This window comes from Chlorocebus sabaeus, chromosome 10, assembly GCF_047675955.1.
Source record: "Chlorocebus sabaeus isolate Y175 chromosome 10, mChlSab1.0.hap1, whole genome shotgun sequence".
Taxonomy (NCBI): domain Eukaryota; kingdom Metazoa; phylum Chordata; class Mammalia; order Primates; family Cercopithecidae; genus Chlorocebus; species Chlorocebus sabaeus.
Genome location: NC_132913.1, coordinates 105,641,362 through 105,665,289, shown reverse-complemented (window position 1 = coordinate 105,665,289; position 23,928 = coordinate 105,641,362). Strand labels below are relative to the sequence as shown.

Below are 23,928 nucleotides of genomic sequence, written 5' to 3'. Positions count from 1 at the left end.
AAAAGTGACTCAATTTAAAGAAGAACATGGTACTTAAGCAGGCATGGCAAAAATGCTGAAGGTAGTTTGAGGATGATGGAAGTTGGGAAGACCCCAAATTAGATGATCGTATTATTAATCAAGAGTGCCCTCAGCTGCTAGTGACAAAAACCTAACTCCAGTGGCTTAAAAACACAGGGGTGAGGTGTTTTTTTGGTGTTGTAATTTTACACATAAAATTTGCTAATATTGGTTGGGTGCTCAGCGATGTCCAGGACTGATTTCTCTCTTCCCAGTTCTTTTGTCCTTTTCCTGATGGTCCCATGATGGTTGCTGCAGCTCTAGCAGTCACAAGCAAAAGGAAGGAAAAGGGAGAGAGGGTGCCAAGCAGTGTCTTTCTTTCTCTTTGGTAGGAAAAGCGAGGTTTTTTAGAGTTCCCAGCAGTCTTCTCCTTGAGCCTCATTGACCAGAATCATATCCGTGGCCACCACTAGGTGTAAAGAAGACTGGTAGAGTGGGCAATAGGTTGCACAACTGGCTTAGACCATCCTCATCCAATGGAGGTTCTGTTAGTGAGAGAGGAAGGGGGATGGATAGTGGATAGGACACAGTTATCCAAGGACAACTGCCACGTCTGCCATGTGGGAGTGCGCGAACCCACAGAGGGAAGCAGAGATGTGGACCATATGGCCCCAGAGAGAATGCTGCAGTGGGAGCAGCGTCAGGCTTCCAGCTCCAGTTCCTGACTGACAAGCTGTCCTGCATTGCCTGTTCTTGCAAGTTGGTGAGATTGCCTGTTCTAACATTTCCATCAACTCTCTTTTGACTTGAGCTCCTGGGAGTGGGTTTCTGTTCTTTACAGCCTGGAGCAGAGTTTTGGAGTTTTATTTAAGAGTTTTAAAATAAAATACATTTTATTTCATTTGATTTTGAGACAGAGTTTCCCTCTTGTTACCCAGGCTGGAGTGCAGTGGCGCGACCTCGGCTCACTGCAACCTCTGTCTCCTGGGTTCAAGCAATTCTCCTGCCTCAGCCTCCAGAGTAGTTGGGATTACAGGCATGCACCATCACGCCCGGCTAATTTTGTATTTTTAGTAGAGACAGGGTTTCTCCACGTTGGTCAGGCTGGTCTCAAACTCCCGACCTCAGGTGATCCGCCTGCCTCGGCCTCCAAAAGTGCTGGGGTTACAGTCATGAGCCACTGCGCCTAGCTCTTGGACACATTTTAAAGTTTATTTTCTCATTTGTTCTTTATAGTAGTTATTATTAGCCTTATTTTACAAAGAGGAGAAGGAGGTTCCAAGAGGTTGGGTTAAGTTGGCAAACTCCATGTGACTCTAACCCAGGTCTTCTGACAACTAACACATTTTTCATGCTGTCTTTCTATTTTTAAGATTACCACCTTTAAAGGGGAAGTGTTTGTTCCTTAAATAGCACCAAGAGGACAAAGGGAATAAATACATGGGAGACTGAGTTTCTTCTGGGGCCTGTCAGTGCTACCCATCAACTCTGTTCCTGGATTAAGTCGAAAGGCAGGAGGCAGCTTGGCTGTGTCATGCACTGGGCTTTTGAGACCTAGGGAATGTTTAGTTTTCTGTTTGTCTATTTCCAAACATTATGTGTGTAATTTATTGTCCCGATTATAACTCAACATGGTTGGAAGATGTGAGTCATTCAAGTCACAGATTTGTGTGAGAAGCACCAGAGAAAACAAGTGCATTTGGGAGCTGCGACCCTTATCTCTTCTCACGCCTTAGTTTCTCCTTGGGTGACCTCAGCCACCCATAGTTTTTATCACTGCCAAGACAACACTTTGAGAGCACACGTTTTAATCAATTCCTGGTCAAAAATAAATCATAATTTCTTTTCCCTAAACTTGCTGTTTCTCCTGCGTTCCCTGTCTTGGTAAATGGTACAACCATCTACACAGTCATGCCAGGCTGTCCTCACTCTGGCACACAACCCCTTGACCACATTATGCAGATTCCTTCCCCTAAATTACACAGTAACATGCCCCTCCCCCTTTCCCTTTATTCTCCTACAGAGGATGGTGGCCACAATCTCCTACACTCTGTTTTCTTGGTTGTTAGAAAACATGGGGTGCCTGTTAATCATATCGATTCCCAGGCCCTTCCCCTAGACTCAGCAGATCTGGAGGGGGCCTTGCAATCTGTATACTTAACAAGTACCCCAGGCAATTCTTCTGAGCAGTAGGCAGCACTAGTGGCTGGCCTTCCTTCAGGTCTCTCTCTTGTCAGTATAGCCCCATTCTGCTGTAGAAGTATCTTCCTAAAATATGCTGGTGGTTCTTTATCTGCAGCACAAGATCCAAACTCTTGTAGCATGGCAAACAGGGCATGATTTGGTTCCGACCTCCCTTGCTGGCCTCATCTGCTTCCCTGGTTGCTCATAACACAAACTATCTGTTAACTCTGAGGATTCCTTCCATTGCTCTTTTATTGCTCAGTGCCTTTGCGTATGCTGTTCTTGGTGCCTAGACAGGCCTCCTTCCCCAGGTCTACCTGGAAAACCCCTATTCATCCTGCAAGACCCAACTCAAGGGTTGCCTCTTTCTGGAGGCTTTTCTTGCCGCCACTGCAGCTGGAATGTACATGTATTATTGCAGTTACCCCTGTGGCTCCGCTATAGCAGAGACTGTGCTTAGCCCACAGGTACACCTAGTATTTGCAGTAGTAGGTGCTTGTTAAACAGGATTGAATAAAGGTAGCTTCTCCTATGTGAGAGGAAATGTAGTGAAAGCAAATAGGGCAATTTTTAGGAAAACAGTATTCCCATCCTTAGTTTGTGAGTCTAAACTCTCGGGAGTTTCTTACTGTGAAAATCAGTCATCACTTTATCTGTGTGCATTTACAAAGTCAATATATTAAACTGTGTAATAATAGTTAACATATATCTGGTGCTAACCAGTGTGCCAGGAACTTTGCGTTCATCATCTCACTTCATCCTACAGATGAGGAAACCGAGGCTCAGAGGAGAATTAATTTTCCCAAGGTCACGGCTGGGTATGGTGACTCATGCCTGTAATCTCAGAACTTTGGGAGGCCGAGGCAGGAGGATCAACTGAGGTCAGGAGTTTGAGACCAGCCTGGCCAACACGGTGAAAACCCATATCTACTAAAAATACAAAAATTAGCCAGGCATGGTAGTATGCACCTGTAATCCCAGCTACTTGGGAGGCTGAGGTAGAAGAATTGCTTGAACCTGGGAGGCAGAGATTGTAGTGAGCCGAGATCAGGCCACTGCACTCTAGCCTGGGTGACAGAATGAGACTCCATCTTAAAAAAAAAAAAAAAATTCCAAAGTTACAGAACTGATAAGTAGTAGAATTGTTACAATGCTATTCTGCTTCTTCCAGAAATTTGGTTAACAATCATTAGGATATGCAGTATGTGTCTAGGATGAAACATGCTAGGTAATGTAAATGAGTGAAGCACTCTGGCCATGAGGCAACGAGGGGTACAAAGTGTGGCAACCAGTTACGGGTTAAAGGATTTGGCTAAGACAATGCCAGCTGATAGCCCCAACATTTTATTGTGAACAATTTTAAACATAAATAAAAGTTGGGCCTGGCCCGATGGCTCATGCCTGTAATCCCAGCACTTTGGGAGGCCGAGGTGGGTGGATCACTTGAGGTCGGCAGTTCGAGACCAGCCTGACCAACATGGAGAAACCCTGTTTCTATTAAAAATACAAAAAATTAGCCAGGCGTGGTGGCTCATGCCTGTAATCCCAACTACTTGGGAAGCTGAGGCAGGAGAATTGCTTGAACCTGGGAGGCAGAGGTTGCGTTGAGCCGAGATCACGCCATTGCACTCCAACCTGGGCAATGAGAGTGAGACTCCATCTCAAAAAAAAAAAAAAAGAAAAGAAAAAAAAAGAAAAGAAAAGTTGACAGAATTTCACTGACTGTCTACTTGTACATCTACTACCTAGATTCTGCCATTAACATTTTACCTGCTTTATCTCATATTTATCCATTATCCATCCCTATAGCCATTAATCTATTCTTTTGGATGTGTTTCAAAGTAACTGTGGACACCAGTATACTTCTCCCTAAATACGTCAGTGTGTACATCATTGATTAGAGATCAATATTTGTTTATAGTTTTTTTTTTTTTTTTGAGACGAAGTGTCTGTTGCCCACGCTGGAGTGCAGTGGTGCGATCTTGGCTCACTGCAACCTCTGCCTTCCAGATTCAAGTGATTCTTGTGCCTCAGCCTCCCAAGTAGCTGGGATTACAGGCGTGTGCCACCACGCCCTACTAATTTTTGCATTTTTAGCAGAGATGGGGCTTCACCATGTTGGCCAGACTGGTCTCAAACTCCTGACCTCAAGTGATCCTCTCACCTTGACCTCCCAAAGTGCCAGGATTACAGGCATGAGCCACTGCACCTGGCCTTTAGTGTTTTCTTTTGATGTAAAATTTATATACAATGAAGTGCACAGATCTTAAGTGTATATTCTCTAAGTTTCAACCAATAGGTGCTCCTGTGTAATTCCAATGCCCATCAATATAAAAAACATTATCATCATTCCTAAAAATCCTCTCATGTCCCCCTAGGGGTGGCTGGTTTGTCTCTGCCCCCATCCTCCCAGAGGTAACTTCTGCTCTGATTATTTTCAGACTAGTTTCGCCTGTTCTAGAACTTCATAGAAGCGGAAGGCTTCTTTTACTCAGTGTAATGTTTTTAAGATACATCATGTTGTGGAGTATATCAGTAATTCAATCCTTTTTATTGATGAGAATGATTCCATGGTATGACTATTCCACTGTATGTTTGTTTAGCCATCCTCCTATTGATGGACACCTGGACTGTTTCTAGTTTTTGGCAATTATCAATAAAGCTATTAATATTTTTGTGAACATATTATTTTCATTTCTCTTGGGCATATTCCTAGGAGTGGGATTGCTGGGTCAGAGAGTAGAAGTATGTTTAATTTTATAAGAAACTGTCAGACCTTTTACCAAAGTGGTTGCACCATTTTACATTCCCAGCAATTATATGTGAGGATTCCAGTTGCACCACAACCTCACTAACAGTCAATATTATCATGCTTTTGTATTTTTAGTCATTCTGGTGATTGGGTAATGATGTTTCTTTTCTTTTTCTTTCTTTTTTTTCTTTCGAGATGGAATCTCACTTTCACTCAGGCTGGGTCTTAGCTCACTGCAACCTCTGCCTACCAGGCTCGAACAATCCTCCCACCTTAGCCTCTCCAGTAGTTAGGACTATAGGCGCATACCAGCACGCCCAGCTGATTTTTGCATTTTTTGTAGAGACAGGGTTTCACCAAGCTGCCCAGGCTGGTCTGAAACTCCTGGCCTCAAGCAATCCACCCGCCTTGGCCTCCTGAAGTGCTGGGATTACAGGCGTGAACCAACATGCCTGGCCCACATTGTTGATAAAACCTTCCTTTCCCTCACTGGATTGCTTTGGAACTTTTGATGAAAATCAAGTGATGGTATAAGTTTGGCTCTATTTATAGGATTTCTTTTACATTCCAGGTTTAGCTGAGTTTTGCCATGAGCTCAGTGTTGTCAAATCTTCAATTTTTTTTTTTTTTTTTTGGAGACAGAGTTTTGCTCTTGCCACCCAGGCTGGAGTGCAATGGTGTGATCTCGGCTCATTGCAACCTCCGCCTCCTGGGTTCAGGTTTTATATATATGTAAAACTGTCTCAGCCTCCGGAGTAGCTGGGATTACAGGTGCATGCCACCACATCCAGCAAATTTTCATATTTTTGGTGGAGATGGGGTTTCAGCATATAGGCCAGGCTGGTCTCAAACTCCTGACCTCAGGTGATCCACCCGCCTCTGCCTCCCAAAGTGTTGGGATTACAGGCGTGAGCCATGGCGCCAGGCCCAGATCTTCAAAATTTTAAAGGAGAGTGTATAAATCCAGATGTTTTTAAATGTGAAAAAGCCTCAAGTTTTAAAAGTTGGAAACCAATTCTAATTTAAACAAACAAAGAAACCAATCCCACGCAGTCAAAGAAACTCATCTGCAGGCTGAACTAGACGTGTGGCATTGGAACAGGGAGAGGTAATTTCAGCAGGAATCTGGATATACGTGTATATATTATATATACATTATATATATATTTTATAAACATATATATATTTTATATATATATATAAAAGTATAAATCAAGGGTCTTATTGTAATTGAAAGGTAATGGGAGTGTTCTCAGGGCAAGTAGGTGAGTTCTAGTGGTCAGTGAAAGTCATTAAGAATTCACTGCAAGGGTGAAATTAAAGCCCATGGATCAAGGTTTCTTTGGTGCCTAGGAAAGTGGAGGAGCACACTTGTGAAGCTATTAGAATCACATTTAGAAACCATAAGGACAGGAAGGGCTAAGGGGAGGCAGAATGGAGACAGTTGACAAACCAGTGACAGGAAAGACACAGGGCCAAGAGAGCCCAAGGTGAGCTGATTTGGAGAATCTGGAGCAGAGGGAATAAAGAGAATCACAGGTCTCTAAACCCAGGGCCTAGAAAGATGCTCCCTGGAATTGGCTCTGTGGATGGAAATTGAGACAGAACAGCCAGAAGACATACAACTGCACATGCCAGCGCTTAGAGCAGGTTCTCAGGTGCACCACAGGCCTTCTGCCACCATGGTTGAATTACGACTGTTTAACATTTTAAAATTATTTTTTCAACATTGAAAATGTGTAATGGGAACTATGTCACATGTTTCAAAAATAAAAAAAAAATTAAAAGCTATTCACAAAGAGTCTTCTTCCCATCTGTCTCCCATCTGCCCAGTTTCATCTCCAACCCTTCCACCCTCCAGCCCCCTGGTCACCATTTGTGAGGTTTATTTTTACTGCAACCATGGATACCACTTTGGCAGCCGAGTCCATCAGACAGAATGTTGACTATGCAGGTTGGGCCATATCAGGTAGAGCTTGGTACGACTGGCCATGTGTAAGAGAAAATAAGCAAACCTGTATCAAGACAGATAAAAGTTTGTTAGAACTTGCTAGAGCCTTGACTCATGAGTATATAAGGGAGTGTTATCAGGGAAGGAAATCGTTCCAGTCAAACTGTGACATGGTGCTTGCTATGGATTCAAAATGCTTGTGTCCTCACCAAGTTCATATGTTGAAGTCCCAACCCCCATTGTGATGGTATTTGGAGGTGGGGCCTTTGGAGAGGTGATAGATTATGAGGGTAGGGCCCCTGTGTGGAATTAGTGTCCTCATAAAAACAGGAAGAGACCAGACCTCTCTCTCTTTCTCTCCACCATATGAGGACACATTGAGCAGACAGCCATCTGCAAGCCAGGAGGGCGCCCTCACCATAACCCAATCACGCTGGCACCCTGATCTGGGGATTCTAGTCTCCAGGACTGTGAGAAACACACTTCTGTTGTTGAAATCACTGGTCTATGTTATTTTGTTATGGCAGCCCAAGCTGGGGGACCTAAAAACTGTGAAACAATCTTCAGTTCTCTGAAACTTGCTTTCTGTATACCTTTTAATCCCTTGGCCAGTAAGTCCAAATGTGCTGTATTTGAAAGTGTAGGTTCACTCAGAGAGGCTGAGAACCTTCTGGAGAAAGGGTCTGTGGGCTGGAAATGGGGGTTGACCATGGGGACAGGACTGTTAAGTGCTTGGAGCCTGTGACAAATTGAGGAACATGGGACCACATGGGTGATATCGTTTGATTGCTCAGTGCAAACTCAGCTCACACTCCAGCAATGCTACACTCTCATCTAGGAGGACTTTAAGGGGAGAATGAATGTATGTGAAAGGGTTTGCAAACCTTAAAGGGTGGTGTTAAGTTCTAGACGTGGGCTGCCTAATGCAATTTACAATTGCACTTCCATGGGGTAGAGGAATTTTCACGTAGGTTACTTCCTTGGGCACCTCCAGTTATTTGGTTTGATTTGGAGATAATGCTGCCCTCTCCTGGACTTGCAACTCCAGACCCTGACCTCCAAGAGTAGATTCTGCACCTGCCCCTGCCTCTCCCCACAAAGCAACCTTGCTTGATCTCAGGGGTTTTCAGAACAATTAGTGGTCTCCTGCTTTGCTAAGTCATTTCTTACAGCCATGGTGGACTTAACTTTCCCTCCAGTGTTATTTCCTAGAGACTGGAGACAAGAGAAACATAGGGCAAGTCACTGATGGGTCCTCAGTTTCTAGAAATAGAATCCTTCTTTTCTTCTTTTGCGTTACTTTCAACAACTATTTATTGCATCCTCTACTTGCCAAGGAGATGTGTAATGTCTTCTAGGCACATGGGATACAGTGGTCAAAATAGATACGGATCCCTGCCCTCATGAAGCTTATATGCACCAGAGGAGAGAGACAATAAGCAATAGCCTGTATAACAAGCAGATGGTGTAGTATGTTAGGAAGGGATGACAACAGTGAGGAAAGAAGCGTGTGTTAAATTGATCAGGGCAAGGGACGTCAGGAACGCTGGGGGAAGTGCAGCTGCAGAAAGGGGGACAGCATGGGCCTCAGCAAGAAGGTGGGTTGGAGAAAACACTTAGAAGAGGCGAGGGAGTTACCTGCAGGAGCAGCTAAGGAAGACCTTTCTGAGGGACTGAACAGCCAGAGTCAATGCCCTAAGGCAAGAGCAGTGCAAGGCCAGTGTCTGGAGCTGAGCCACAAGGGGCAAAGTGGAAGGGGTTAGAGGGTGTTATGGGTTGAAGAGTGTCTTCTCCCTGCAAATTCATATTTTAAAGTTCTAACCTCCAGTACATCAGAAGGTGGCCTTATCTGGAATTGAGGTCGTTGCAGATGTTATTAGTTAAGACAAAGTCATTAGAGGGGGGACCCTAATCCAGTGACTGCTGTCCATATAAAAAGGGATGCAGAAAAATGCACAGAGGAAGAACGCACCATGAAGTGGAAGGCAGAGATTGGGGTGATGCTTCTACTGGTCAAGGAACACCAAAGATTGCTAGCAACCACCAAAGCTGGGAAGAGGCACAGAACTCTCCCTTATAGCCCCTGGAAGGAACTAACCCTGCTGCATTTTGGTTTCGAACTTCTGATCTCCAAAACTATGAGGTAAGAAATTTCTGTTTGTTCAAGCTGCACAGTTTGTGGTTGTTATAGCAGCCCTAGCAAACAAATCCAGAGGGGTAATGAGGTGGGATGGGGGGAGAGGGTGAGGGCAGGGAGATAGAGTAAAGCCTTGAAGACCATTTAAGGACTTTAGCTTTTATCAGATTCACTTTTTCTCATGATGAAGTGTGATTTATTCCAAAAATTCAAGCATTATTCAACACTGGAAAACCATCAATATCATTCCCATACTAGATACTTCAGTAACCCCTAAGTGTGATGCTTGGGTGTTCACATGCATGTGTGAGATGTGCCTCCCTTAAACCTTGGCACAACATCAGCATGTTACCCATCTGACATGAACAAAATATATGTAATTCTCATATGAATGTACCTCAGAATAAAAAATCATATAACTATCTTCATAAGCCTTTGACAAAATTCAAAACCTTTTTTTTTTTTTTTTTTAAATAAATGAGAGGCTCCCCATGTAGTCCGGGCTGGTGTTGAACTCCTGGGCTCTAGGGATCCTCGCACCTCGGCCTCCCAAAGCACTAGGATTACAGGCATGAACCACCAAGCCTGGCTCAAAACCTCTTCTTGATTTGAAGAATAAACTCAATAAATTAAAATACAGATGGTTTCTAACTTATGATGGTATGACTTAAAAATTTCCACTCTATGTTGGATTTATCAGGACGTAATACCATGGCAAGTCAAGGAGGGTTTGTAGGTGCTTTCAAAGCAAGTATTAACTAAACTCCAGATTTTATTTGGATTTGGCCTGTTTTTCCATTACCCCCTCTTTCTATTCCAGGATCCAATCCAAGACACTACATTTCATTTAGTTGTTAGCTCTCCCCGATCTCCTGCAGTTTGTGACAGTTTTGCTCAGTTTTTTCTTTTTTTTTTTTTTTTTTTTTTTTATTATGACTTTGACAGTCTTCAGAAATACTGGCCGGATGTCCTGTAGAATGTCCCTCATTCTGCCTGATGTTTTTCTCATGATGACACAGAGGTTGCGGGTTTTGGGGGGCATACCCCAGAGGTGAGGTGCCTTCTCATCACATTGTATCAGGTGTACCTCAAGTCCATACATCATCCCTGGTGATGTGAGCCTTCCTCACTTGGGTAAGGTAGTGTTTGCCAGGTTTTTCTGCCAGCCTTCCTCACTTGGGTAAGGTAGTGTTTGCCAGGTTTTTCTGCCGTAAACGTAGTTAAAATGCACTTAAAATGTTTAAAGCAATAGAGTTTGTACTTTGGAGACATTGTGATAGGGACAGGAGACAGGGAAATTCTGGGCAGAAGAGGGCAGGTCTTTGGCGAGGGCCCCACCCTCAAGCTGAAAAGCCTGATACCACAGCCTAAAGTGAGAACACACATCCCTGTTTTCCTGCACAAATGTTGCCTTTTTCAAAATCACCCATGGCCTGCCCTGCCCCCTATCCTGTGCCTGTAAAAACTCCAGGCTCAGCTGGCAGAGAAAGGAGAAGCAACTGGATGTTGGAGACTATGGCTGGATGTCAGAGAGAAGTGTCTTGATTTCAGAGGGACAGTTTGATGGTATAGCTTTGAGGGAGGATTACCTTCCCACCCCGTCCCCTTTTCAACTCCCCATCCCGCTGAGAGCCACCTCCATTTGCAATAAATTTACCATCCTTCAAATTGGTTTGTGTGACCTCTTTTCTTTTGGATGCCAGACAAGAACTGGGGTGCCACAAGTGTGGGTGCTGAAGTCTGTCACACTAACCCCCCACTAAGCTGTTAACACTTAAGCCATCCATGGAAAGCAGTGCTAAAAGAGTACTGTGACACTTCCTCTGGGGCTTCAGGGGTTGTGGGCACCCCTGCCAGATGCTGCTGCAGGGCCAGTATAGAATTTGTTTCTGCTGGTGTCCGAAAAGTACTCACCCTGGCTCCTGTACCTGCTCACCTGCATGCTCCCCCTCCCATGAGTGAGGAATGCAGTGAGTCCTAATGAGTAGAGTTCGCCCCTGTCCATTGAACTAATGCCAAAGCATCCAGCTAATTCCAGCACCCACACTCCAGTTCCTGCCTGCAAGGGGTCAGGGAAATATCTTGCTTCAGTTGCAGGATACTAAGAAGGAGTGACAATGATCTGACATGCATTGTAAAAGGATTGCTCCCGCTGGTGTGATGAGAATATACCATAGAACACAATGGGTGGGAGCAGGGATGAGTGGGGTTGTTTCAATGATGTAGGTGAGAAGGGACACTGGGTGGCAGAAGACAGGGCAATAGCAGTGGAGTTGGTGAGAAAACAGGAGCTGCAATTTATTTTGGCAGAGCCAGCAGCAGTTTCTGGTGGATTGAATGTTGGGTGTAAGAGATAAAGAGGCATCAGTGATGAGTCCATGAATTTTGGCAATTGGAAGAATAGTTGCTATCCATTGAGCTAAGGTGAGAATTCTGTTCTGCTATTTCTCCTCTCCACTCCTTCAGTATTTCATCTATCTAATGCATATTTAACTGGCAACAAGACTGGCTACATAATTTGCAGTACCCATTACAAAATGAAAATGTAAGCCTCTATTTTTAAAAAATTTTTATTTATTATTATTTTTTGAGACAGAATTTCACTCTGTCACCCAGGCTGGAGTACAGTGGCACAGTATCGGCTCACTGCAACCTCTGCCTCCTGGGTTCAAGCGATTCTCCTGCCTCAGCCTCCTAAGTAGCTGGGACTACAGGTGCATGCCACCACGCCTGGCTAATTTTTGTATTTTTTAGTAGAGATGAGGGTTCACCATATTGGCCAGGCTGGTCTTGAACTCCTGACCTTGTGATCTGCCGGCCTCGGCCTCCCAAAGTGCTGGGATTACAGGCGTGAGTCATCGCGCCTGTCCTAATTTTTTAACATTAAAATTAAAATTATTATTATTTCTTGAGACAGGTTCTTGCTCTGTTACCCAGGCTGTAATACAATGGCATGATCATGGCTCACTACAGCCTCAACTCCCTGGGCTCAAGCAGTCATCATGCCTCAGCCCCACAAGTAGCTGGGACTACAGGCACACACCACCATGCCTGGCTAATTTTTGTATTTTTTGTAGAGACAGGGTTGTGCCATGTTGCCCAGGATGGTCTCTAACTTCTGGACTCAAGTGATCCACCTGCTTTGGCCTCCCAAAGCGCTGGGATTACAGACGTGAGCCACTGTGCCCAGTGAGGCCCCTTGTTTAAATGCTGGAGAAAGCTTTTTCGTTTCTTCCTTTGTCTTTCCCTTGACTGGAAAGAGGGGTGTGTGTGTGTGTGTGTGTGTGTGTCTGTGTGTGTAAATCAGTTTATTGATGAAGACACAGTCAAGCTTCCCCCAATCCCCACTCTCCCCAAGAACGGATCCCAACAAGAACAGAGGAATGAGACTCATTCTTAGGGCAACATTTACCTATCCCCGTTTCCCCATTTCCTTCCAGAGTCCCAGGCTTTACGACACAGACACAGGGAGCAGACTGGGGTGAGGATAGACACTCGGGGAATCTCTGACCAGCTCTGGTCAGAGCGCTAGGTGTGGGCTTCCCCTGCCCTTTGTATGACAAAGGCATTTGGAAGCAGAAGAGAGGGGAATGTGGGGCAACTCCCACCCCACATCCCCAGTTTGGCCAAAATTGCTGTGGCAGAGGCAACAGTTCTGTCTGGTAGGAGAGAGATCCTTTGATGGAAGCAGGATCCTTCCCTGACTCCGCTTAGGGGTGTGAGGTGAGGCAGCCACCTCAGGGAGGTAAGCGTTCATCGATTAGCTCAGCCAGGGCAGCTGAGAACAGGAGCTGTTACCCGTCACTGGTGGGGAAGCTAAGAGAAGCCTCACTTCAGGGCGTGAGGGACACATCCTGATACAGAATGGCATTGTCTGCTTGCCCTGACATACACGATTTCCTTGGGAAGTATAGTTTGCTTTGAGATGAGAACACTGTATTTGCAGTGTGAACCTTCTTCACCACTTACAGCCATTGATTTCACAAACGAGTCCCAACAAGGGAACTTTATCAATCTGCTTTTTCGCCCCACACATCACTGAAACTGCCTTTGGAAAATTATGACTGAGACAGTGAAAGAGATCTAACTTAATCCACTCCATCTTGCCGCTAACCTCCAAGCTATCCTTGTTTATTCCTGGGCGTAAGGCTGAACTAACTTTGGGAGAAACTCAGTTTATAGTTTATAGTTTAAAACAAAGATGATAACAGCCCTTTCCCAAAGTAGATCTCCTTCTTGCCTGGGGACTAGATGGCCTTTGTAAGGCTAACATTAGCCATAAGATTAGAAATTATAATTTAGGAGTCATATAGCTGGAGGCTGCAAGATTCTGACACTCCCTAAACTGCTCCTGAGATTAGTGCTTGGCACCACCCAGATCGATAAACTGGCTCATCTGATCTTGTGGCCCCCACCTAGGAACTGACTCAGCACAAGATGAAAGCTTCGACTCCCTGTGATTTCATCCCTGACCAATCAGCACTCCTCGCTCACTGGCTTTCCCCGCCCACCAAGTTGTCCTTAAAAACTCTGCTCCCTGATTGCTCCAGGAGACTGATTGGAGTAATAATAAAACTCCAGTCTCCCACATGGCTGGCTCTGTGTAAATTACTCTTTCTCCATCACAATGCCCCTGTCTAGGCAGTGGGCAAGGTGAACCTTTGGGTAGTTAGATCACTGACTGTCCACCTCCCATACACAATCCTGTGCTATCTCCTGTTGCCCACATGCCTGAGGGGTGGTGAGTGAAGGACATCTTTCCCTTCCCCAACCCCAGGCATTCTTCCCTGGGAGAGTCTTAGGGCTTAGGAAATGCTGTTAGGGGACCCACCCTCCCAGGCTTTGTAACTGATATGAAGTGGGGTCATTTATGACATGATGAGGCTGGAGGGTAGTTTTTGCTCTTGTTTTCCTCGAGTCCTCCTCTGAGGCCAACACATTAGGTCTGAGTCCAATATGAGGCCTGTGGACGCCGGCATGCCTCTGATTTGAGCAGGGGCGTCTGAGAAGAGCATTCTCGGTCATGGACCCTGAAGACTGAGTGCCAGGCAATGCCACAAGTGCCCAAGATCAAACAGTGCCACACTGCTAACAGGTTGGTGTTTGGGGCATGAAACATTCTTTGACAAATCATATCCACTGTGTTAAGGTGGGGATATTTCACATCCCCCCTGTCTTTTCAGAGATGACAAGAACTGCTTGAACCTCTGGAGTAATCTTCATATGCCCTGCAGCCCAAGTAACAAGAAGAAAGAGCAGATCGAGAACTGAAGGGATAAAGAGAATTTGTGGCATGTCTAAGCTCATTTCATCGTTGTATTCGCTGGACAGAGTGTTTTTTATTTGCTTTTAATGTTGCAACCCCTGGCACACAGGGATACTTGTGGGACAAGTTTAGACCGTTGTGGGAGCCTGGGTCCCGAAGCTAACCTTCCCTGTGGCTGCACCAAGGTCACCTCCAGGGGGTGAGGACTGTGGTGGTCTAGTGGCTGGGGAGTGGGTAGCTGAGACCTCATCCCTCAAGGCAAAAAGGTAGGACAGCATGTGAGCTGAGGCTCCCAGTACCTGTGCATGATCCAGTGGACTTCACGTTTTTTTCCTAATTTGTAGTTACAAAACAATTTTTTTTTTTTTTTTTTGGAGAGGAAGTCTCACTCTGTCGCCCAAGCTGGAGTGCAGTGGCATGATCTCGGCTCACTGCAAACTCTGCCTCCCAGGTTCAAATGATTCTCCTGCCTCAGCTTCCCGCATAGCTGGGATTACAGGTGTGTGCCACCATGCCCGGCTAGTTTTTGTAATTTTAGTAGAGACACGGTTTCACTATGTTGGCCAGGCTGGTCTCGAACTTCTGACCTCATGATCCACCTGCCTTGGCTTCCCAAAGTGCAGAGATTGCAGGCGTGAGCCACCATGCCCGGCCTAAAAAAAAAATTTTTTTTTTTTGTAGAGATGGGGATCTCGCTATGTTCCCCAGGCAGATTTCAAACTCCTGAACTCAAGCGATCCTCTAGTCTTGACCTCCCAAAGTGCTGGGATTACAGCCATGAGTCACTGTGCCTGGCTGACTTCACTTGTAAAACACACATTCCAAGATAAAATTATTAAGATTTATAAGACAGTGACTGTAGAATATCAGACCCTAAGTTGGGGCTTTTCTAAGCCCAGGTCCCAGGCACCTGCAGAGGTCACACACCCCTGTTTGTGTCATACACTTTGCTGGGCATCAGGGATGCAAACTAGAATCCTTTACAGTTCTTGCCTTCAGGAGGGGCCAAGAGAGAAGGCAGGGGAGCTTTACGAATCATGACCGCGTGCCAGGCTTGGTGCCCGAGTCCTGCCTACTGATACTCCAGTGGGAGACAAAGACTCCTAAAAATAAGCATGAAACAGTCTGAGAAAACAGCAGCAGTGGAGAACTAAGTGGTGTGGGAGCCCAGAGGCAAAAAAGCCTGCAGGTTTCAGGGCTGAGGAGGGAGGAACCCAGTGGGGCGGAAGCTCAGAGTCCTGGGCATCTGCTCACAAATGGAGCTGTGCAGGCAAATTGGAGTGAGGGGACGGGAATGACTGCTGCAGTGGTATTTATTTACTGATTTTTATGAAAACAGCTAAATATGTATTTTTTTTTCTTTTATTTTTTGAGATCGAGTCTTCCTCTGCCACCCAGGCTGGAGTGCAATGGTGCAATCTCAGCTCACCTCCGCCTCCTGGGCTCAAGTGATTCTCCTGCCTCAGCCTCCCAAGTAGCTGGGATTATAGGCACATGCCACCATAGTCCAAAGCAGGGAATTCTGGGTCATTCATGAGAATTTTCTGAATCCATTCCAGAGGGTTTCATTCAGATGAGTGTTCAGACGCTCACTTTCTTTTTTTAAATTTTCTTTCTTTCGGGACAGTATATCACTCTGTCTCCCAGGCTGGAGTGCAGTGGAGTGATCACAGCTCACTGCAACCTTGAGCTCCTGGGCTCAAGCAATCCTCTTGCCTCAGCTTTCCATGTAGCTGGGACTATAGGTGTGTACCACTATATCCAGATAATTAAAACATTTTTGTAGAGATGGGGTGTCACTATGATGCCCAGGCTGACTTTATTTATTTTTTTAGAGACAGGATCTCACTTCATCACCCAGGCTGGAGTGCAGTGCTGTAATCATAGCTCACTATAGCCTTGATCTCTCTGGCTCCAGCAATCCTCCTGCCTCACCCTCCCTAATAGCTGGGACTACAGGCACTCACCACCACGGCCAGCTAATTTTTACTTTTACTTTTTATTTTTAGAGAGATGAGGTCTTGCTGTGTTGCCCAGGTTGGTCTTGAACTCCTGAACTCAAGCAATCCTCCCACGTTGGCCTCCGAAAGTGTTGGGATTACAGGCGTGAGCCACCATGCCTGGCCTATTTATTTATTTGTTATTTTTTTTTTTTAATTGAGATTGCAGGAAACAATTTTTTAATTTAATTTTTAAAACGGAGATTGCAGGAAACAAATATGCTAATTTTTCAAGGTCCTTCTCTGGCTTCCTCTGGAGGTTGGAGATCAGGGCTGGGAGGTCTGTGACTGGCCAGGTCACATGTCTGTCAATGCCCCTGTATCTTTACCACTGCAGCCGGGACCCAGTGTCTCACTGACACTACTTCCTGCTCCTCTCATCCTAGACCATGTTTGGTTTCCAGAATTCTCACAGTTGGGCATGTTTTGGTTGCTAGTAACAGAAAAGTCAACCTGAACTGGTCTTAACAATAAAGAGAATTTATTGGCTTTTGGAACTGAACAAAGTACAGAGAGAAGATGGCCTCTGGGCATGGTTTGTTCAGGACTCCGGGTCTGTTTCTCTGATTCTCTCAGCTGTGCCTTCTTCTGTGTGTTGGTTTCTTCCTTGGACTGTTTTTGCCATTTATGGTAGCAAAATGGCTGCTGTCTGCAACAAGACTATATACTTGCTTTTCTCCATTCATTGAGCAAACATCTGACCTTTGCTCTGACCGGATCATCTCAGGTCACAGACTTACTCCCTGAGCCTGTTGCTGTAGTTATGAGGATGTCACTGGAGAGAGAGGAGAAACCTCCTTCTACCCCTTTCCTCCACTTTGATCCCAGATCCAAGTGGATTCTTCTGGAAGAATGAGAAGAGATGCTTAAGCTGGCATAAGGCTGATTCAGGGACAAAATAGATGTTCTTACAGCCATATCGTGCTGTTCATATGGTCTGTGTAGAAGCCACCATGTTTGAAACAGACTGGTAAGAAGATGTCACCCAAAGAGATGTCACATTTTGCCGGTTGACTGGCATTTGGGCTGCACCTGTCACAGCTTTCTTTGTGGCATTGGAAACTCTATATGGAATGGAAAAATGTTTTCTCAGCAGGAGCATTCTGGGCCATTTTAAGAGGGCACAGTTATAAGTGGGAAGTGAGGTATAGAAGACAGTTCGGGTGGGCTGACTCGCTGGAGCATTTTAAAGTGGGTAAAATTTTATTCTAAACTCATCTATATGTGCTGTCTCCCTCCTTCAGTAAAATGCTCGTCCTACTGCGAAGTGAAAGGTTTCCACCCTTGTCCTCCAGATGCAACTTCTCCTGGAGACACCCGCATCGCTGTTGCCCCCACCACACTCATGCAGCAGGGCTGCTTCCCCTTCACTCCTTGGGCTCCAGGAGACCAGACCCTTCCCTAAGCCCTCAGTGATTCCTTGAAATACAGTGGAATGGTGAACCGACTTACTGAGGGTTTAGGAAAAGCAGAAGGGAATTATACACCAAGAAGAACTTCACACCGGGTATTAAATATACCTGCTCTTGGTTGGCCCTGTTCTTTCTCAAGGGGGTGTCTCGCAGGGGATTCCCTGTCCAGCGACTGCTGCCCCCTTGTGGCAAAAACTATTCTTCTCCTGGCCTCAGGGTCATTCTTGAGTATAATAGGCAGGTGTTTTGCAATCCAGGCCCCCATCGTTTTTCTCCTGTGTCCCCAGTGACTATTTTCTGCACTCGGGGCTACTTTTACCCTAGGTGATTAATAGAGGGAGTCTCCCATCTCCTGGGACTACCCCATCTTTGACTCCTTTCTAGTCTAGGCATCAGAGCACAATAGTCCAACATCAGTAAAAGCAAAGCGTGAGTGGCTATTGTCTCCTTGCACTTCCTGTTACCATTTATGAATGATAAAAGAGCCCAGGAGGAGAGCACAACTTAGCTTAAAAAATAGGCTTGCCGCCTGTGCATGGTGGCTTATGCCTGTAATCCTAGTGCTTTGGGAGGCAAAGGCAGGAGGATCACTAGAGGCTAGGAGTTCAAGATAAGCCTGGGCAGTGTATCAGGACCCTTTCTCTACAAATAAATAAACAATAAAAATAAAAATAAAATATATAAAAAAAGAAAGCCAGATGTAGTGGCTCTTGCTGGTAGCCCCAGCTATTCAGGAGTTTGAGATGGGAGGACTACTTGAGTCCAGGCACTTGAGGTTATACCGAGCTATGATTACACCACTGCACTCAGCCTTGGCAACACAGTGAGAGCCTGTCTCTTAAAAAAGGAAAAAATGGGCCAGGTGCAGTGGCTCACGCCTGTAATCCCAGTACTTTGGGAGGCCAAGGCGGGCGGATCATGAGGTCAGGAGATCGAGACCATCCTGGCTAACACAGTGAAACCCCGTTTCTACTAAAAATACAAAAAAATTAGCCAGGCGTGGTGGCGGGCGCCTGTAGTCCCAGTTACTTGGGAGGCTGAGGCAGGAGAATGGCGTGAACCTGGAAGGCGGAGCTTGCAGTGAGCCGAGATCCCATCATTGAACTCCAACCTGGGAGACAGAGGCGAGACTCCGTCTCAAAAAAAAAAAAAAAGAAAAAAAGAAAAATTGTCTTTCCAGTGCAGAGCTGTAGGAATCCATGGCATGATAAATTTGGCATTTGTGGTAGGGCAGGATTTATACTTGCACAGACTGGCACTAGCTCCAAACATTAGAGGAAGGTTGGGAAGAAGCAATGCCAGGCAGACCAGCTGGGCTGTATGGAAGTGAAACTATCAGGCATACCAGTGACTTTAGTGTGTAGCCAAAAGCAATAGACACTGAGTGGTGGTGGTGACGTATGGTCCATGAGTCACAGGCGCAATGTCTCTCTTCATTTATTCTACAACCATTGATTGAGCACCTACTATATTCCCTGAAAGAGAACATAAAAATGAACCGAAGAGGGTTCTTGCTGTCTCATGGCTCCCAAGCTAGAAGAGGGGTGACTTGTAAATGCCTCACAGTTGGGTTCATGTTATATGGAGAAGTGACGAAGGTGCCAGAAGACTCAAGCTAGAGGACAGCTATTAGCTGCTGGAGGCAGCTAAGGTGGGTTCCCAGAGACGCTGTTCTCCATTACTGAGATAGGGGCAGCAGTGACCTTGACCCCAGCTCTTCCATTCGTGGACTGCCCCAGCTCTGTGGTCTCTCGGCTAACCAGCCAGCCTCTCAGAGTGGCCTATGCCCTCAGCCTCAGAGCCATTTCAATCAACTGGTCATTGTCAGTGGTTGTGCAAAAGAGTGGCTGGCGGCAAAGGAGGGTTCGTGTTCCCTTCAAATCCCCACCAGGCCACCTCAAAGAAGGCTGCAAAATAAATAAAGATTAAGGGCCTGCTGTTCAAACACAACTCAAGTGCAGTCCTCCTCCTCTTTCCCATCGAATTGCCCCCAAGTCCCTCCTACAGGGGACTCCTTCTGAAGTCTCTGCTGTAAGTCAAATCCTTCCCCCTTTCTTCTTGTCAGGCAAGTTGCAAGCTTCTACAGGTGATCTACCAGGGAATTTAGGAATAAACAAATGGAAATAAATCCAAGAAAAGGAAAAGAATAAAAACGATCATCCATAGAGTGGAGAACTCAGATAATGGATCCTCAACCCCAGCTTCACACCTGGGACCCCTGCTTGGTCATATGGACCCTGGCAGTCTAATCACGAGTCTGCGATCCCTTGACTTAAACTGTTCTTCCCCAAATGTAGACATGGGTGGGGCTCAGAAGGGAGGTGTCGTCTGACGTGGTTTCCTTATTTTCCTTTACTCATCAAGGGCCCTCTAGCTGTTAAGTCACTCTGATCTCTGACTGCAGCTCCTACCTTTGGACACACCTGGCCAGTGCCTCAGGTAGGAAGCCGCCTCCGCTTGCTAGGACTTTCTGTGGGGTAGGGCTGCTCGGCTTGACTTTATTTTGGAAAATGTGTTCATTTCTGTGGGAGCTGAGGATTTCTGCTGCCCGCTTCCTCTCTTGTGACCACCACTCATACATAGAGGTAGCAGGTGAGGACAGCCTCCTCGTCCTCTCTTTTTATACCTCACCCTTTTGTGGAAAGAGTCTGAGAATTCCCCAATTTGACGTTTATTGCTTCACCTTAAGACTTTGTCTTTGGTGAAAATACAAATACTGGTAGGGAGGGAACATACTAAAATGTGTGGATCTCAGTGGACTCATCATACACCCTCAGGCCTGGCAGCAAATGAGAAGTGGACGACTCTGTCTTCCTCGATTTGCAGATGAGAAGACTGAAATCTATAGGGGTACGAGACTCCATTCAAGGTCATGAGACTTATTTATTTACTTATTTTTTTGAAACAGAGTCTCGCTCTGTTGCCCAGGCTGTAGTGCAATGGCACAATCTTGGCTCACTGCAACCTCCATCTCCCAGGTTCAAGTGATTCTCCTGCCTCAGCCTCCTGAGTAGTTGGGATTACAGCTGCACGATACCACACCCAGCTAATTTTTTTGTATTTTTAGTGGAGACGGGGTTTCATCATGTTGGTCAGGCTGGTCTCGAACTCCTGACTTTATGATCCACCTGCCTCGGCCTCCCAAAGTGCTGGGATTACACACGAGACTTATTAATAGTAGATTCAGGATAGAATGAAGACTGGATGCTAGGTGACTTTACAACCAACCTGGGTGACTTTCCAGAGGTTTTCAGACGGTTCTCTGGAGAGCCCTGTAGCTTCAAGGGGCTCTTTAGGGACCATCTGGGTTGGGAGGTTAGCACACTCTGCCCCATAGTGGCTTAGCTTTTATCTGTTTCACATACTGGGCTTCTGGGAAGATCTTATTTCAGCAAAATATTTCACAATAGGAAATACATTTGAAAACTCTTGAACAATTTTGTGAATATTGTCAGGGGTGGAGGGTTTCAGGGACCAAGATGGAGACTTTGTCTTCTCAAATACTTAAAACTCCTTTAGACAGAGGAACAAAATGTGTGCTGCTCATTTAAAGACAAGGCTTAAAATATACAGTTTAATGCAATGTGTTGTTATCACTTCCTTCCCCCAGTAGATTTTAAGGAGGGAAAACAAGAATCAGGGAGAATATAGGAAAGGAAATAGTAGAAGGGGCCACCTGGGAACAGGTTTGGCTTCTTGCATTTTGCTTAATGCTGGCCCTTCCCTGAATGTCTAAGACCAACCTGGTTCCCACATCTGAATGCACAGACACAGCTGAGGATGGAGAAGGCTAAAGAGGGACAGAGGTAGAGACATAGGCTGACAGGAGGCAGTCGTAGGTTGAGCTAGGGCTAAGGCATTTTCCCCATATTCCCCATATTACCCCATACTCAGGCCAGGCCTTGGAATTGTGGAAGGTGGAGAACACTGGGAAGCCAACCTCCAAAGAACCCCAGGTCGGAGGCAAAGGAGGAAGGGGGGCTCTCATTGCCAAAAAAACAGGGAAGCAAAGGCTATCCCAGTAACTGCTCTCTCATTCTTTATGACAATGCCTTGAATCCAAGCTACTAAATCACATTTCCTTCCTTCTAACCTTCCAGCTAGATCAAACCATTGCTGAAACTGAAGAGAACATGTCGAATGCTATAGATCCACAGATGTGGGGTGATGACTATGATCTAAATTTCACTGGCATGCCACCTACAGGTGAAGATTATAGCCCCTGTAGGCTAGAGACTGAGCCACTCAACAAGTATGTTGTGATTGTCACCTATGCCCTAGTGTTCCTGCTGAGCCTGCTGGGAAATTCTCTCGTGATGCTGGTCATCTTATACAGCAGGGTCAGCCGTTCCGTCACTGATGTCTACCTGCTGAACCTGGCCATGGCCGACCTGCTCTTTGCCCTGAGCTTGCCCATCTGGGCCGCCTCCAAGGTGAATGGCTGGATTTTTGGCACATTCCTGTGCAAGGTGGTCTCACTCCTGAAGGAAGTCAACTTCTACAGTGGCATCCTGCTACTGGCCTGCATCAGTGTGGACCGTTACCTGGCCATTGTCCATGCCACACGCACACTGATCCAGAAGCGTCACTTGGTCAAATTTGTTTGTCTCAGCTGCTGGGGACTGTCTGTGATTCTGTCCCTGCCCTTCTTCCTTTTCCGCCAGGCTTATCATCCAGACAACTCCAGTTCAGTTTGCTATGAGGTCCTGGGAAATGACACAGCAAAATGGCGGATGGTGTTGCGGATCCTGCCTCACACCTTTGGCTTCATCTTGCCGCTGCTGATCATGCTGTTCTGCTATGGATTCACCCTGCATACGCTGTTTAAGGCCCACATAGGGCAGAAGCACCGGGCCATGCGGGTCATCTTTGCTGTCGTCCTTATCTTCCTGCTCTGCTGGCTGCCCTACCACCTGGTCCTGCTTGCAGACACCCTCATGAGGACCAACCTGATCAAGGAGAGCTGTGAGCGCCGCAATGACATTGACAAGGCCCTGGATGCCACCGAGATTCTGGGATTTCTCCATAGTTGCCTCAACCCCATCATCTACGCCTTCGTCGGCCAAAATTTTCGCCATGGATTCCTCAAGATCCTGGCCACACATGGCCTGGTCAGCAAGGAGTTCTTAGCACGTCATCATGTTACCTCCTACACTTCTTCCTCTGTCAATGTCTCTTCCAACCTCTGAAAACCATCGATGAAGGAATATCTCTTCTCATAAGGAAAGAATAACCAACACTCTGAGGTTGTGTGTGGAAGGTGGTCTGACTCTGGACAGGCACTATCTGGGTTTTGGGGGGATGCTATAGGGTGTGAGGAAGTTAGGAACTGGTGTCTTCAGGGGCCATACCAACCTTCTGAGGAGCTGCTGAGGTACCTCCAAGGACCAGCCTTTGCGGCTCCATGGAAAGGAAGCACCATCATTCCTGTTGAACGTCACATCTTTAACCCCTAACTGGCTAATTAGCATGGTCACATCTGAGCCCCGAATCTGGCATTAGATGAAAGAATAGGGCTGAAGCTATGTCCTCATGAGGGTTGGATTCTCTCGTTGACCCTCTCAGGAGCATCTCTTCAACTCTGAGTGTTAAGTGTTGAGCCACCAGGCTGGTGGCTCTGTGTGCCGTGATCTGAGCTCCGGGAGTGGTTTTCCCACCTCAGGTGTGTTGCAGTGTTGGCTGGAGACATTGAGGCAGGCACTGCCAAAACATAAACCTGCCAGGTGGCTTTGTGGGGAGCTGGAAACACATGTTCACCTTGGGGATGTTGGGTGAACAAAGAGGAAGAGGGTTTGGATGCCAGATCCATGCCACAAGAACCCCCTTTACCCCCATGCCCAACATTGCACACACATGTGCTGGCCACCTGCTGAGCCCCAGGTGGACCGAGACAAGCAGCCCTTAGCCCTTCCCTCCTGCAGCTTCCAGGCTGGCACGGAGCATCAGCATCCCCAGAAAGCCATGCACAGCCACCAGTCCACTGGGCAGGCAGATGTTCCTAATAAAGTTTCTGTTCCATGCTTGTCCCTGTGGAAGTATCTTGGGTGTGACAGAGTCAAGGGTGTGTGCGGTATTGTTGACTGTTCCTGCAGTAGAATGGGGGCAGCACCTCCTAAGAAGGCACTTCTCTGGGTTGAAAGGCAGCATTCCCTGGGGCTTTAACTCCTGCTAGAACAGTCTCTTGAGGCACAGAAACTCCTGTTCATGCCCATACTCCAGGCGGAGG

The 23,928-nt window shown here is 46.3% G+C and overlaps 1 protein-coding gene and 1 non-coding gene across 2 annotated transcripts; both read left to right on the top strand.

Annotated features, from left to right (window-relative positions):
- Positions 1 to 9,282: 9,282 nt before the first annotated feature.
- LOC119625547 (small nucleolar RNA U13) lies at positions 9,283 to 9,386 on the top strand. Its single transcript, XR_005241739.2, has one exon. It is a non-coding gene; the product is annotated as a small nucleolar RNA U13 (small nucleolar RNA).
- Positions 9,387 to 20,065: 10,679 nt separating this feature from the next.
- Positions 20,066 to 23,725, top strand: CXCR1 (C-X-C motif chemokine receptor 1). The gene is made up of 2 exons (XM_007966238.3): positions 20,066 to 20,141; positions 21,803 to 23,725. The coding sequence occupies exon 2, from the start codon at positions 21,836 to 21,838 to the stop codon at positions 22,889 to 22,891; it is 1,056 nt and encodes a 351-aa protein (XP_007964429.3). The 5' UTR covers positions 20,066 to 20,141; positions 21,803 to 21,835; the 3' UTR covers positions 22,892 to 23,725.
- Positions 23,726 to 23,928: the final 203 nt, after the last annotated feature.

What these genes read in the sequence shown, in the direction of transcription:
- CXCR1 (XM_007966238.3), top strand. Translation starts at nt 21,836, where the DNA reads ATGTCGAATGCTATAGATCCACAGATGTGGGGTGATGACTATGATCTA.